This window comes from Cyberlindnera jadinii (assembly GCF_001661405.1).
Source record: "Cyberlindnera jadinii NRRL Y-1542 unplaced genomic scaffold CYBJAscaffold_2, whole genome shotgun sequence".
Lineage (NCBI taxonomy): Eukaryota > Fungi > Ascomycota > Saccharomycetes > Phaffomycetales > Wickerhamomycetaceae > Williopsis > Williopsis jadinii.
This window is the reverse complement of record NW_017963653.1, coordinates 72,995-88,829: the sequence shown is the minus strand read 5'-3', so window position 1 is coordinate 88,829 and position 15,835 is coordinate 72,995. Positions and strand designations below refer to the sequence as shown.

The 15,835-nt window shown below is 42.9% G+C and overlaps 8 protein-coding genes across 8 annotated transcripts; 6 read left to right on the top strand and 2 right to left on the bottom strand.

The window, feature by feature from the left end:
- Positions 1–72: 72 nt before the first annotated feature.
- JLP2 (Jlp2p) lies at positions 73–738 on the bottom strand (the record flags this gene model as incomplete). The annotated part of the gene is made up of 1 exon (XM_020212510.1): positions 73–738. The coding sequence occupies one exon, from the start codon at positions 736–738 to the stop codon at positions 73–75; it is 666 nt and encodes a 221-aa protein (XP_020072177.1).
- Positions 739–910: 172 nt separating this feature from the next.
- Positions 911–1,753, top strand: CYBJADRAFT_124203 (DnaJ-domain-containing protein; the record flags this gene model as incomplete). The annotated part of the gene is made up of 1 exon (XM_020212527.1): positions 911–1,753. One exon carries the CDS (start codon positions 911–913, stop codon positions 1,751–1,753), a length of 843 nt encoding a protein of 280 aa, XP_020072176.1.
- A 646-nt stretch (positions 1,754–2,399) lies between these two features.
- Positions 2,400–3,539, top strand: AGX1 (alanine--glyoxylate transaminase; the record flags this gene model as incomplete). The annotated part of the gene is made up of 1 exon (XM_020212474.1): positions 2,400–3,539. One exon carries the CDS (start codon positions 2,400–2,402, stop codon positions 3,537–3,539), a length of 1,140 nt encoding a protein of 379 aa, XP_020072175.1.
- A 17-nt stretch (positions 3,540–3,556) lies between these two features.
- SHM2 (glycine hydroxymethyltransferase SHM2) lies at positions 3,557–5,395 on the top strand. The gene has a single exon (XM_020214261.1). The coding sequence runs from the start codon at positions 3,916–3,918 to the stop codon at positions 5,323–5,325; it is 1,410 nt and encodes a 469-aa protein (XP_020072174.1). The 5' UTR covers positions 3,557–3,915; the 3' UTR covers positions 5,326–5,395.
- A 212-nt stretch (positions 5,396–5,607) lies between these two features.
- On the top strand, positions 5,608–6,492 carry SEC72 (Sec63 complex subunit SEC72). Its single transcript, XM_020214260.1, has one exon. It carries the CDS (start codon positions 5,643–5,645, stop codon positions 6,225–6,227), a length of 585 nt encoding a protein of 194 aa, XP_020072173.1. The 5' UTR covers positions 5,608–5,642; the 3' UTR covers positions 6,228–6,492.
- A 201-nt stretch (positions 6,493–6,693) lies between these two features.
- CYBJADRAFT_165889 (aldehyde dehydrogenase) lies at positions 6,694–8,383 on the top strand. Its single transcript, XM_020214259.1, has one exon. The coding sequence runs from the start codon at positions 6,814–6,816 to the stop codon at positions 8,320–8,322; it is 1,509 nt and encodes a 502-aa protein (XP_020072172.1). The 5' UTR covers positions 6,694–6,813; the 3' UTR covers positions 8,323–8,383.
- A 4,291-nt stretch (positions 8,384–12,674) lies between these two features.
- Positions 12,675–13,730, bottom strand: CYBJADRAFT_160583 (uncharacterized protein; the record flags this gene model as incomplete). Its single annotated transcript, XM_020213540.1, has 1 exon — positions 12,675–13,730. The coding sequence occupies one exon, from the start codon at positions 13,728–13,730 to the stop codon at positions 12,675–12,677; it is 1,056 nt and encodes a 351-aa protein (XP_020072171.1).
- A 204-nt stretch (positions 13,731–13,934) lies between these two features.
- GRC3 (polynucleotide 5'-hydroxyl-kinase) lies at positions 13,935–15,824 on the top strand (the record flags this gene model as incomplete). Its single annotated transcript, XM_020216183.1, has 2 exons — positions 13,935–13,947; positions 14,005–15,824. The coding sequence occupies 2 exons, from the start codon at positions 13,935–13,937 to the stop codon at positions 15,822–15,824; spliced, it is 1,833 nt and encodes a 610-aa protein (XP_020072170.1).
- Positions 15,825–15,835: the final 11 nt, after the last annotated feature.

Here is a 15,835-nt window from a genome sequence, read left to right as displayed (position 1 = left end):
CCGGTTTATAAAATCGCAGTGGTACTTTCGTCTATTAGTGGGGAAGGGAAGGGGCCCTTACAGAGAGTCATTTTACATAAAGTCCTCTTCTGGATCGTACATCCTTCTTTGATTACTGCTCTTTTCTATTTCATCTTGGTCAGCAAACAAGTCGTCATACATGGTTTCACGTCTTTTCCTCTCCTCTGCTATTCTAAGCTTTTCCTGTTCGGCCTCTTCCTTCTCCTTTCTCTGCTTCTCCAACAATCTGTTCACGGCATCACGGTCTCTCGCATTTCTTGCGACAATAAGGTGTTCACGGCCTTTAATCTCTTCACGCGTCTTCTGTAGCCTGTTGATCACAGAGTTCTCACGGAACTGAATATGGATCTTCTTCACGGACTTTTCATTCTTGAAACCAACTTCTCCATCAGCCATTCCCTTTGTCTTACGAAGGTTTCTCCATGGAGTGTATATCACAGTAACGTTATCTCTCTTATTCCCTTGTATTGAGTTGGCCTTTGTCAATTGGGCACAGTCAACAAGAATAGCCTCGGGGATTTGATCCCATTTTTCACCTGGTTCCAGCCTTAGATAGACGTGTGCCGAGCTGAGGTTGTCAACATGAAACCATACATCATCGTCCAGTCCGTATTTTATGAGATCTTCATTTTCCATCTTATCCTTTCCCATGTATAGCAGACGAGGGGAGTCCTCAAAGGATTTATCACTTCCTACTGACTTGAAATAGTACACCATGGTTCTGTTAATCTCTGTGCAAAGTGCTCGCTCTGTTTCCCTTAATGAGTGCTTCTCCAACGAGTCGATGATGGGAAATTTTTCAATTTTGGAGGCGCGCGCACCTGTTAACGTTCTCTTCTCTCTCAACTTCAACACCCTCAACAAACATAAAAGGGAAAGTTATATCTCCATGGCAGTTCCATTCCCAGATTTAGACCCGTATGAGGTTTTAAAGGTCTCAACTGATGCTGATGAACAAGAAATAAAGAGATCTTACAGGAAACTATGTCTCTTACACCATCCTGATAAGCTTCAAGGTAAATCCAGCGAAGAACAAGACGCGTCAAGGTCTCATTTTGAGAAGATCCAATTTGCGCACTCCATACTAACAGATGGGAAGAAGCGTAAACGATATGATCAGACAGGTTCGCTTGACGACATTGGTGATGGTGAATTTGATTGGTTCGAGTATTTCGCAAATACAAAGGCAGAAATCACTGAGGATAATATCAAGAAGGACAAGCAAGTTTACCAAGGCAGCGAAGAAGAAGGGCAGGACATTATTGAAGCATGGATCACCAACGATGGTGAGTTCCTCAAACTCTTTGAGACGATTCCTCACACGGATGTCACCCTTGAAGAGGAGCAAAGATTGTTTGCTCTCGTTGAGAAGCTACTGGAGGACGAGATCATCGAGTCTACAGATAAGTGGGCCCGCTATAAGAAGAAGAGAAGAACTAACTTCAACAAGTACCTCAAATCACAGACAGATGAATCTCATGAGGCAGAGCAATTAAAGAAGGAAATCGTCGGCAACAAGAGAAAGCTGGACAGCGAGGACGACCTAAGACAGCTCATTCAGTCGAGGAAGAAGCAATCCATGGATGACTTGATCTCGAGACTCGAATCAAAGTATTCGAATACAAAGAAAAGAGGTAAAAAGTCGAAAAAGGACGCTGTTGAAGAACCTAGCGAAGAAGAGTTTCAAAGAGCCAGGGAAAGGTTAGGTAAGAAACGCTCAAAGGGGAAATAAATCCCCGACTAACACCGACAATTCCGACACTTCCGAAGTGTCAGCGATCTTAGTTCCGACGCTTTCGAAAGAGCTCGGTCGAATGGAGAGAATTATAGGCGTTGAAAGCTCGTGGGGGAAGAAGGGGTTGGGGGAACCTGTTAACCATTTGGGGACGAAATGTCTCGCTTGATGGTGGGATATCGTCAGCATCAATAGCATCAATTGGATTGTATAAGGGTTCATATTGTAGATAGAACTGTATATCGCAGGTCTGTCCTGTGGTTCGTTACTGATAACACTACTCGGCCTTTTCCGAGAGATTCTCACGCTTGTATCAGGGTGAAGATGACAAGACTGGTCCCGTTTCGAAGTTTGTCGAGCAGAGCCTCCATCAATCCCTCATCGGCACGAAAATTTACGTACGGTGACTAACGTACGTGGAATGAAACAGTATAAATACCAATGGAACTCTCCTCTCCACACCTTGTCCTCTTTACCAACGTTTTAATCTTTCTTTTTCTCTTCTTTTTTATAAATGATCCAAAGCCGTTGTGCAGTTTCAGCAACCCGTAATCTGTTTCGTGCTTCAGCTATAAAAGGCAACAATTTCCAGAGGTTTTATCCATTGTTTAACAAATCCCCCTTCTCCACTACTACACACAAAATGTCTGACACTGAAAAATTGCTATTGATTCCAGGTCCAATCGTTATCTCTGAAGCCGTTAGAAAGGCACAGTCTATCCAGTCATTGGCGCACACTTCTCCAGAGTTCATCAAGATCTTCCAGAACACCTTGAAGAACTTGCGTAAGTTGTTCAAATCAACCAATGCAAAGGATCAAGGTGTCGTCATTGCCGGCTCTGGTACCCTTGGTTGGGATATTACTGCTTCAAACTTGGTGTACCCTGGGGATAACGTTTTGGTGCTATCCACTGGTTTCTTCTCTGACTCCTTTGCAGAGTGTTTGAGAGTTTACGGTGCCAACGTTGACGTTCTTACTGCTCCAGTTGGAGACGTTGTTCCAAACGATGACATTGCTAAGAAATTGCAAGAGAAGAAGTACTCGGTTATCACTATCACCCACGTTGATACATCAACCGCGGTCGTCTCCGATGTGGAGGCAATCGCTGCAGTTGTGAAGAAGGTTTCTCCAGAAACTTTGATTGTTGTTGACGGAGTCTGTTCTGTTGGTGTTGAGGACATTGAATTCACTAAATGGGGCTTGGATTACGTCTTGTCCGCCTCCCAAAAGGCCATTGGTGTTCCATCTGGTTTGTCCATTGGGTTCCTCTCCGAGAGAGCTGTCGAAAGAGCCCTTAACAGACCAACGCAGTCCACTTTCTTTGCCTCCTTGCAAAGATGGCTGCCAATCTTGGTGAACTACGAGGCTGGCAAGCCTTCCTACTTTGCTACCCCAGCTATCCAAACAGTCAACGCGTTGAACGTATCGCTAGAGGAGATCCTCGAGAGCGGTCTCGATGCCAGATTTGCAAAGAACAAGCAAACTTCCCAGAAATTCAAAGCGGCCTTGGCTGACCTCGGTGTCGGTATCGTCCCGGTCAACGAAACAGTCGCAGCCAGTGGTTTGACCGCTGCTTACTTCCCAGAGGGAATCGACGGCGGAAAGTTCATCTCAGACGTTTACGCAAAGGGCGTCGTCATTGCAGGTGGTATCCACAAGCAGCTCGTTGGCAAGTACTTCAGAGTCGGCCACATGGGTGTGAGCGCCCTCGACGACTCGCTGGGCCACATCGACACCGCGATCAGAGTCATCACCGAGGCATTGGAGGATCAAAAGAAGTGAAGGAAGCAAAAAGGGTCAAAAAAGAACAAATTACGTCAATTTTATGTGTCATCTCTTTGCACTTCGAGGTCATAAAACCGAATACACGCACATAAAGGCATCTTGCATAACCTGTACTCTGTTGCTTAGATATCGCTGACTCGGTCTTAGATTGCAGAGGTGAACTGTTGCATCAGTTTTTCTTTTGTTAGGGGGACTTTTTTTTTTCTGACTCAGGAAGTCAGGCCCAATTTGCTCTGTAATTAATCGATGGTTGATGCACGTGAAAAACTTCCTCCATCACTGCTCATGAAAATTTTATAAAGGATGTCGGGATTCCGCTTCTTCTTCCTCTCCTGCTACATTTGCCTTTGTATCTAACCGTAACCAATTCGATATGCCTTACGCACTTTCCCAAGCTCACAAGCAACTCATTGAGGGTCACCTCAAGGACACTGATCCAGAAGTTGAATCCATCATCAAGGATGAGATTGAGAGACAGAGACACTCCATTGTTCTGATCGCCTCTGAGAACTTCACCTCCACTGCTGTTTTCGATGCTCTTGGAACCCCAATGTGTAACAAGTACTCTGAAGGTTACCCAGGTGCCCGTTACTACGGTGGTAACGAGCACATTGACAGAATCGAACTCTTGTGTCAACAAAGAGCTCTCGATGCCTTCCACTTGGACAAGGAGAAGTGGGGAGTTAACGTGCAAACTTTGTCCGGTTCTCCAGCCAACTTGCAAGTGTACCAAGCCATCATGAAGCCACACGAGAGATTGATGGGTTTGGACTTGCCACACGGTGGTCACTTGTCCCACGGTTACCAAACCGACACCAGAAAGATCTCTGCTGTCTCCACTTACTTTGAGACCATGCCATACAGAGTTGACTTGGAAACCGGTATCATTGACTACGACACTTTGGAGAAGAACGCCATTTTGTTCAGACCAAAGGTTTTGGTTGCCGGTACATCTGCTTACTGTAGATTGATTGACTACAAGAGAATGCGTGAGATTGCTGACAAGGTTGGTGCCTACTTGGTTGTCGACATGGCCCACATCTCTGGTTTGATCGCTGCTGGTGTCATCCCATCTCCATTCGAATACGCTGATATCGTCACCACCACCACCCACAAGTCCCTCAGAGGTCCAAGAGGTGCCATGATCTTCTTCAGAAGAGGTGTCAGATCTGTTAACCCAAAGACCGGTAAGGAGATCCTCTATGACTTGGAGAACCCAATTAACTTCTCCGTCTTCCCAGGTCACCAAGGTGGTCCACACAACCATACCATCACTGCTTTGGCCACTGCCTTGAAGCAAGCGGCTACCCCAGAGTTCAAGGAGTACCAAGAACAAGTGTTGAAGAACGCAAAGGCCTTGGAAGAGGAATTCAAGAAGTTGAACTACACATTGGTTTCTAACGGTACCGATTCCCATATGGTTTTGGTTTCTTTGAGAGACAAGGGTATTGACGGTGCCAGAATCGAAACTGTCTGTGAAAACATCAACATTGCCTTGAACAAGAACTCCATCCCAGGTGACAAGTCCGCTTTGGTCCCAGGTGGTGTCCGTATCGGTGCCCCAGCCATGACCACCAGAGGTTTGGGTGAGGAGGACTTCAAGAAGGTTGCTCACTACATTGACTGGGCTGTCAACTACGCTAAGGAGGTTCAAGCTGCTTTGCCAAAGGATGCTAACAGATTGAAAGACTTCAAGGCCAAGGTCGCTGCTGGTTCTGAGGAATTGTCCAAGAAGAAGCAAGAGATCTACGAATGGGCTGGTGAGTTCCCATTGCCAGTCTAAATTTTTTAGACAGTAGGGACCTTTAAATCTTACCATTTAACGTTTAATTCGAAACCTTTTTATGACATTTGACCTGCTTTGTAGCTGTGTAAGTATTTCTAGTAAAAGCCATCATATAGGTCTGGCTGAGGATCTCTGTCGTGAAATGTCTGTTTTAGGAAATCTGCTGAGTTTTGACACTTTCCGCTTTTGTACATTTTATTCGCCTGTGTTTTTTTAACACGAATACAAAAGTAAAAAGGCGGTTCAAAAGCATCTTCGAGAAACGACTACAGCTCTTAAAGCGAATAGAACGACGAGGTTGATAAGAAGATAAGATGGCTGCTAATCTTTCCTATGATCCTGTAACGAAGCACGTCAGTGCCTTAGACACAAGTGAGGGATACATTGAAGAAGTCGATGCGTTGAACAGATTGACTAAAGACCTCGTCAGTTCTGGATTAGAGGTTCCAGAGAACGGGGAACCTTCTAAACAGCAGACCGCCATGATTCAGAAGCTGGTCAACTCAGCCATGGATGCTATGAAGAGACGTGCGTACGCTGAAGCCATTAAGAACATCACGGTGGCCATTGACGCTGCTTCTAGAAGAAAGAGATGGGAGGCCTTCCAAGTACAATTGCAAGAGTTGATTGGATTTCTACAGCTCAGAACCGATGCCTATATGCTGAGTGCCAAATACGCAGATGCACTAGTAGATGCTGATCTGTTACTGCTGATGACGGCGCTAACGGCTGAGAACTTTTTGAGAAAGGGTATAGCGCTATTAAACTTGGGCAGATACGACGAGGCGAGGGTGGTGTTCGAAAGAGGGCTCTGCTTCCACGAGGGCAATGACAAATTGGTGCAACATTTAGCAGTGTCCAAGAAGCTGATTGCCGAGGAGAACGGCGACGCTGTCTAATAGCAAGGTCCTCACATAGATTCATATGTATAATTACACCTTTCGCTACACGCCCGTATTGCTATGCGGTACGTACGCTTTTTCTCTACTCATCTTTTGTATACACGTCTCAATGCCAATCCCAATACGGAAGGTTGAGCCCAGAACGCTACAAAATAGCATGGGGAATTTCATAGCGATTGAGCTGGAACCACGGAGACCATCAGCAAGAATTTGACTCTGCTTCTCTGCTTTTAAGGACTATTTCTTGTAAAAGACAAAAGCTCTCTATGAACTGTCACTTGTAGCCATAAATAGTAGATGAGCTTTCAAAAGCTTCAAGGCTCATATTAATGCGGATTTCGTATTCCGGATGGTGAAAGAACAGGGGAAACATCACCGTTGCTGGGATGCGCTGGAGTCTCCAATTTTTTTTTTCACTTCGGACTAACCTGTGGCTCTCTGCTTATCAATCTTCCGGGGGAAAGAGAAGGCAGGGAAGATATAAAAGCCAATGTGCATCGCCTTTTCTGGGATATTCTCCTGGAAACGTTTGGTTATACTATATTTTTTATTCAATTGAATATCCAGAGCCCAGAGATTGCTAATGTCGCTGTCTGAGACCATTACACTGCCAGATGGCACGAAATACGAACAGCCATTGGGTCTGTTCATCAACAACGAGTTTGTCCAAGGTACAGGCGGGTTGATTGAGTCCTACTCTCCACATTCCACGAAATTGATTACATCGGTGCATGCTGCTAGTGCTGAAGATGTTGACAAGGCCGTTCAAGTTGCGAGAGAGGCTTATAACAAGACATGGAAGCACATCGAACCAAGCGATAAGGGTAAGCTCATGTGGAAGCTGGCCGATCTCCTGGAGAAGAATGGGGAGATCCTCGGAAAAATTGATGCTATCGATGCCGGTAAACCATTTGAAAACAATGCTTTGAACGACATTGCACAATCTGCTTCGCTTTGTCGTTACTATGCCGGTTATACAGACAAAGTTCCTGGTAAATATACCCAGATCAATGCTGATAAGTTTGTCTACGAGGTCCAAGAACCTTATGGAGTCGTTGGACAAATCGTTCCATGGAACTACCCATTAGCAATGGCACAATGGAAGATCCTCGGTGCAATTGCTGCTGGTAACACCGTTGTTATCAAATCTGCTGAAAACACTCCATTGAGTTTGTTGTACTTTGGTAACCTTATCATTGAGGCAGGATTCCCACCCGGTGTGGTCAACATTATCTCGGGCTGGGGTAAAGAAGCTGGTTCAGCAATTGCAAGTCACATGGATATTGACAAAGTTGCATTCACGGGTTCTACAGCAGTGGGGAAATTGATCCAACAGATGGCTTCGGCTTCGAACTTGAAGGCAGTCACCTTAGAATGTGGTGGTAAATCACCATGTGTCGTTTTTGAGGATGCCGATTTGGAAAGTGCTGTCAGACATGCCTCATTGGGTATCTTCTACAACAGTGGTCAGAACTGTACTGCTAACTCAAGAATTATCCTTCATGAGTCCGTCCACGACAAGTTTTTGCAATTGTTCAAGGACTACGTTGACTCTAACTGGATTGTCGGTGATCCTTTCGACCCAAAGGTCACTGTTGGTCCACTTGTCTCAAAGGTTCAAAGAGACCGTGTCCAATCTTATATTGACCACGGTTTGAACGTTGAGAAATTGGAGAGATTCATGGGGAATGAACCAGTCAAGGCTGAAGGTTACTATATTCCACCAACTGTGTTCATCAACGTTCCAACTACTTCTAAATTGTGGAAAGAGGAAATTTTTGGACCTGTTGCAGTTGTATGCAAATTCTCCACATACGATGAAGCTCTACAATTGGCTAACGATACCACATATGGACTGGGTTCTGCTGTCTTTTCAACGAATATCAAGAGGGCACACAGATTCGCAGCAGGATTGCAAGCTGGTACTGTTTGGATCAACTCTAGTAACGATGAAGATGTGAGGGCAAGTTTCGGTGGTTACAAGCAAAGTGGTGAAGGTAGTGGCCGTGAATTGGGTGAGAAAGGTCTATTGATCTATACCCAGACAAAAGCTGTGCATGTCAACTTGGATCTTGAGGGTAGCAAGTTGTGATTAAAACGTTTCTTACTGTAATGAATAGTTCTGATGCTATACCAAAGTTGTTAACCTGGACTGTATGCTCATTTTAAAAGTTGATCGTAGTTGGACATCAGAATCATGTCTATCATATTCGCCAGACAGACAGAGACCCATTCTCTGGCTTACTAGAAATGGTTTACTCCAGCAGTCCGTCCCAATTGATGTTCTCCAATCTGAGCTGAATGTCCTAGCAAAGTCGCAAAGGCTTTGAATGGTCTACTTATCAATCACTGTTATGTATGAATTCACTGGCGATTATATCAGTCCGACAAATGATTGGAGTAATACAACGTTGACATGAGATGTATTTGGGAAGTTCGCCAAAGGTTCAACCAATTATACCTCAGGCCATAGCTCTTCAGATCTAACCACACCGTTGAATATTATAGTTCTCTGGGTCAATTATTTAACTTTACGGCTTCACTCCGGTTGTGTATATCCAAGCTGCGCAGTTCACTCACATAATCAAGTCATGCAAGTTGACTAGCGCTTGCAGAAGTTATAACACTTGGGAAAGTATCACCAAGCGTATGGTTGGATCAAAGTACAAACAAATGCAAGAATTCTTACTATCAATGATTCCTAATTGATGGAATCTCTATAATAATTTCTCATAAGTTAAAAGTTACAAGCATGAAAGTTCTGGTTCCTGGTAAACATGAACACACGACTCTTCGCCTCATAAAACAACATGGATAAACTAGATGTAATTTAAGTCCAGTTGCATTACACCTCAAGAAGGAAAATAGTATAAATCTCTTGGATCCTCAAACACACTTTATCTTCTGTCTTTTACAAGAATGAAAGTGGACACTTTTGCTACAACTACTCTACAACCATCACTATATACCGTTTAGTGTCATGGTTAATAATCGTTTATCGTGTGAATTCTCTGCCATACGTCTTTCAATTAACACTAAAGGTTGGTCATGCTTTTTCATCCCTCATTTGTAAAGAAGGTGAAATCCACGCTCATCTCATTCGCTGACTTTCTCAGGTAAAACTCTTAAACTAAAGATCGTTTCAATCGAGACACCTATGCATCTTTCTGTAATGTTGACTTCTTGCGACTTTACGAAGATCAGATAGAGAACACGACGCGTGCTACGTTATTGTTATAATATGGCAGTTCAACATGAACTAAATTGGAATCATTGTCATCACAGACTTGGTAATATGTATTCTCTCGTATGACTAATCAGAATTTATCATAGTTCTAGTGAAGCTTCAGTATCAATGCGTTTATAATAAACAAAAGTACCTAGTTATGTAGATTTTTGCAGATTTTAAGACAGGTTTATTATTCTTCAGGGAAAGCAGAAGACTAATTAAAATTTGAGAAATAGCAAATATCGGACAGGATATAGTTCTTTAGTAATTCTGACCTGAACCAACAGATGATACATCCAAAAAGTTGGGAGGTTGTATTGTATATTTCTGAGTAGTATTTCAAGTTCATCGGTAGACATTATTGGTAGCTCAATTTAAGCTTGCATGTTGAGACTATATAAGTCACGTTGTCTGGGTGACGGGAACACCTGGACACCAAGATTAAAGATCCCAAGCCGGAGTTAAAGCAGTAGCAGAACAATAGCCTTGACAAAAGATAAAGCCGAACTAGTGTCAGAATGCACGACAGTCATAGGAAGTAATTAGAATCACCTCCGAACCCGGATAGCTTACATCGTAGAAGCATTTTCTTCAGAGTCCAACAGACTCGAAGTCGTATACTTCAACGAACATGAAAGCCAAGGCCATCTCACTTAACTGATTAATAGTGCTGCTTGAAACACAGGTTTACATACTGATTGGATGTTAGGAAGATCATAGGTTTGGGATGTTGTTGAGCTTTGAAACATTTGTAAATTCCTCAGCGAGCTTTCCCTCTGAGCAGCTGTATCAGGATTCCACACACTTGTGAACAGTTTAGATCTTAACAGATGTCTGAGTATTCAGATCAAAAGCTATACATTTTGAGCCCACCATCTGGGATGAGATGATTAATTTCATCATGACTATTACAATAGTGAACTCTATGGAAATGAGTCGTGAACACAGCATAGATGTTTGTATATATATGTAGGGAGTCCATCTTGAAGATAGTAATTACACACTGTGATGAAGTTAGTGATACTCTGTTAGCCACTTTCACCATGGCCGTTGACCTTGCTTTCGGTAAATGTGCTTCAACAGCGATCAGAATATTTGCCTACTGTATATCTTAATTTATATGCGCATAGGCGGTTCAATAGATTAGAATCCACCAATTGCACCTATGAACAATGGAATCCCATCAATTCCAGATGACAGTCTAAAGTAAGCCCCAACACTTTTTTCATAAAAACACCCTAAAAGAACACCATGAGGTCTCTCCTTTCAACGACCCGGCTGAACTCTATGGCGATTTACGCGTAACACAGTACATAGTGTACAAGATCATAAGGGTTGAAAACACACACACACGGAGACAATAAATGCCGGCACTACGTCTTTCACAGATCGACAGTTCCGTCTATATGAGCTTCACATGTACACCAGTTCGACAAATTGAGGTGCACATTAACAATTGTTAGGCAACTTACCCCAACTTTAAGAGCACTGTCAGAACCGATTGCTTTACCTAAAAGATAACACCTCATCCAAAACAGTTTACAAGACCTTCTCAATTGGGCTAACTGAAAACATGTCCAACTTGACCTAAATGCAGGTAATTAATTAACGCAAGCTATGTAACAATGTACCCTCATGTAAAAAGTTTTTTCCTCTTCCCACCGGATAAGTAGGAACCCTCTGGCCGTCCGGCGCCTGCGTCTACCAAAAATCACTTCATTCTGCCGTGCATGTTGAGCTGTTTTTTCTTCTCCAAGGCCCGTTTTCTCTTTCTAAACGAAGGGACGGGGGTCTCTTTTTCCCTCCAATGTACCTAACTCTCTTCCCATTTTGAGCCTCACACCATGTCTCGCGTACATTGTATTATCCCAGCTTAGTGCTATAGTAGTACGATGTACATACGCACTCCTTTCAGCAACCTGAAGCCCCGCTGAACACCAACATAACTTCCCATCGTATACACACTCTCTCTTCATTCAGAACAGAGGGTTCTACGCTCATCAAGACGTGTGATCATTCTGTCCATACCAGAAAGCCTGTCTCGCGATCGAACCTCTCTGTTTGCATTTTGGCGTTTCCCGACGCTTACGTCTTTTGTGTCATTTCCAAGGCGGAAGAAAACCAAGAAACAAAACGAACATCGGAACTTGCGAAAGAGCTGAGAAGCTTCAAACCAAAATCCTTCAGTTCAACGGAATGAGCAAAACGGTCAAATCTGACATCTGATAAACGTTAGCCATGCCGTTCCGCACAGGTTTATTTAATTACATTACCCGATTAAGAAAGTCCTCTAACAGAGAGCCAACAAAATTAATAAAAAAAGTCGAAAGGCCCGAAGACGCGTACATCGTTTAAAGCGGCTGTAACGCATAATTTCAAGCATAACCGGCCCGTGAAGCAAAGGGCAAAAGCAAGAAAAAACCCAGAATCTTGTGAGACACAAAAGGGCAAAGAGGACCAAAAAATAATAAGGGCTGACTCGTATAAAAAGTTGGTTAGATTTCCCGTTTCTCCCCCTTATAAGCAACACATATCCACAACATCACAGACTACTCCAATTAGTTTTTGTTTCATATTTCACTTGTATTCAACGGTTTTGAATACGCGATATTTGACACGAGACGTCCCGAGATACCCATTGTTCAAGAATCAAAACCGATACAATGTTCATTGACATTGCCAAGCTCATATACCCAGAGTCGCTCACGTCTTCCTCGACGGAATACTCAATCAGCAAAGAAGAGGTTGAATGTTCGAGCTTCACCATGCTGCTCATAATGTTCTTTTCGATGCTTTTGTCAGTGTTGTTGATCACTGTGATTTTCCTCGTTGTGAAGTTACGCAGCTGTAAAGAGGAGGACGAGGAGATGAAGCTCGGAATAGATGACGATGAGGATGACATTGAATACCAAGATGACGGATATTCAGATGAAATCACAGATGAAAAACTAATATGAGGACCCCCAAATGCCTCTTTTATCATCCTTTTATGCTGCTTATGAATAATTCGTCATGTCGTTTTCATCCCCTGGGGTTTGGTGTACAATCTTTCACACACGCAAGCACATCTATACAGATTTCATGTGCTAATCACCATGGGGCTGGAACGACCACCTTTTCATGTGTCACGTCCATTCGTTCATTCTTAATATTCTGATTTTCTTTTATGTCACCACCAATGGTTTTTTCTATATCATTTGCATTCCACCGTGTCATTATTGTTTTGCCAATTTCTGTTCCGGTGGGTTGGATTTCCTTTGAATCCCATCGAATTTCCTGCGCCATTCTTCGTTAGTTTCAATGGCACTGTCGAGATTCTTTTGTAACTGTTCAACTGTCTGTTGTAACTGTACCACTTTGGAAGATTGAAGAGATTTACTCTCTCTCTCAGAGATCATGAAATCCATGGTGACTCCTTCATATAACTTGTTCAACTGTTCTATTAACGTCTTTTCCAAGTTGGAACTATTTGTCAAATGCCTTATATGTGTAGTGCTTGTTGATTTATCTGCATCTTGTCGTTCTCTTTCCAAATTTTCAAGGAAAAAGTTTGGTGAAGGTGGGACGTTTGAGGTGTCGTGTTTCTTGTAGTTGCTCAGGACCGTTAGGTAGCCAACGACAAAATTGAGCAGTTTAACGGAAGACGAGTTTTCAAAAGTGAGCTTATCGATTAAGTCACTCAAATTGACCATCATAGACTCCAGCTCTCTATCGAGTTGTATCTTTGAATCGTACAAGGGTGGTGAATCCTCCGCAAAATTGTTATCGTTCATCACACTGAAGAACTTCCTTCTCTTTGATAAAAGTTTGTCTTGGAGTTGTTCGATAATGACCGTCTTCCTACGCATATCCGTGTCATATTTGGTCTTCAAAGAGTTGACAACGTTACGTTCCTTAACAAGTTCAAACTTGGCACTTTCTCTAGACCTGTGAATAGCTTTTACCCGCTGATTCAGCAGTTCAACTTCGTTCCTGTTGGACTGTAACTCTCTCTGGAGCCGTTTTGTCGCAGAGTTCAGCTCGGTATTAGAGTCCTCAAAATGCTTTATGATCTCGTTTTTGTCACGTAGAACCTCGTTCAAATATGCCCGTTCGTTCTGTGATTTGTCCAGCTCCTGTAAGAGAGCGTATATCGTGTTCAGCACCGCCCTATCGTTGCCCTGAGCATCCTCCACAGTGTCGATAGATGGGAATAGCAGTCTATCATTATTATAACCACGTGCAACAAGGACCGAGTTAACAAGTTCTGATGCGTTTTTGATGTCGTCCATTGGTCGCTTTAGTCGTCTAACCGCAACTGGTTCGCCTCGGTTGAGAAATGTAAACAAACAAACCAAAACGTAAACATGCAAAAACAGATCAACAATTACACCCGGACACCCCATATAAGCATAGAATTTTTACTACGGACCCACAGCAGCATCTCTTGCTCTGTGTGCTCTTTATATGTTAAGCCGACTTCACGTGTGGTAGAGATGCATAAGAGTGGTATGTATGAATACGGGTAGATCAACGAGGTTGCAGTTTTACTAACATTTTGGGCAGCTTTCCAGGCCTTACAGGGTGATATACCTACATATGAGGTGAACTCATCGGACGAACAGGACAGTGACCAAGATGAAGAAGACGTAGAACAGCCCTCCGAACCTATGCATAGGCTTGTGTCTGCTCCAGCAGCATCAATACACATAGAGGAGTCGAAGTATATATCGTCCAACTTTTCTTTCGATGACGATAATACCATATATGGGCATGACTATGTGATCTTCGGCCTCAAGTCCAATCAGAATCTCATTGTCAAAGGACAATTCGTACTAGAGATCCAAAGAGGTGCTATTGACATAAATGGTGTAATATATCATTCTGGCGTTGAGCCGATGAAGTTCATCAATCCTTCGTCAAGTTCAATACCTCTTATACAAGCAACACAAGTGCTCAACTCATCTCTGCTGGAGAACAAAGAGTCACAGGAGAATCAACATCTCTTCACACCAGGTTATAAATCCGTTATTAAACTGACAAATTTGGATACACACCTTGAGTCTATCGGGCGGGTGTGTCCTCTCTTCAAGAACCTGTTTTGGCAGTTTGACAACTTCTTTGCAGAGGACAGCTTGAGACTGTTGGACCAATATGAATTGGCTTTCAGCGATTATACATTCTATCCAATAACGAAACCTGACAATACCGTTTCTGTAATAAAGCACAAGAATTGGATGGATGTGATCAAGTCACTTACAGAACTTTATTCCAATGATCAGAGTATAAAAGTCATCGTCATTGGAGGTAAGAATTCCGGTAAATCAACCTTTCTAAGGCTGTTGGTACAACACATGCTCTCACCAACATTGCAACAATTACCCATAAACTTTATGGATTTGGATCCAGGTCAACCTGAGTATTCTGGTACTGATTGCATATCGCTCAGTAAGATATCTGAAGTGCAACATGGGAATCACCTCTCTTTAACGTCTACAGATTCAACTCAGTGTCATTATGTGGGGTTTAATTCCCCAAAGGACCAACCAACGAGATATAACCTCCTAGTTGAACAACTGGTAAGAAGCTATGAATCAGATGGTGAGCTTAAACATGAATCACTACTGATAAATACACCCGGATGGATCAAAGGATATGGGCTCGAGTTGACACGTACTTTAATCGAAAGAGTGAAACCAACCCATGTCATCTATTTAAACTCAGGTACATTGGGAGTTGATATTGATATACCAAAAGGTACTAATTTGATTCCTTTGCAAGGGTCTTTTAATCACAGTGGATCCCGTTATTCTTCATCACAGTTGAGACTCTTGAAAACCATGGCCTATTTTCACAAGATTGACGACTTCAAATTTGACTTCCAACCGTTGCTGTTCTCACCACCTATTCAGGTGAGTTATGGTGTATCAACTGGTATCAGTGCCCTAACACACCTTAAAGAGACTGGTATCGGGATGGATCATTTGGAAAGATCCATAGAGGCCACTATTGTCGGGATATTCAAGGTTAAGAGAGACCATCTTGAAGAGTGCGAACTCTTCAACAAGGGACAACTTCCGTTATTGCCATACAAGGAATTCATAAAGTTAAGCACAGAGTTCTTCAGATTGGCCTTAGTCCATTCTATAGACCAGGAAAAGAAGATCATGAATTTATACATACCCCAATTTCGAACTCTTGACCTCACAAAAGAGGCAATCATAATGGTCAGGGGAAATACCGACCTACCCATCTGGGAGATTGCATCTAACGAAATAGTGAAACGTTTCAAGAGGCAGCTTCCATACATCACCTTTGAGAAGGGTTCATCACTTGAGAAAAAGTGGAAAGTTCGTAAAAATGTACAGAGACGTGGACAAATGTAATATATGGTTAC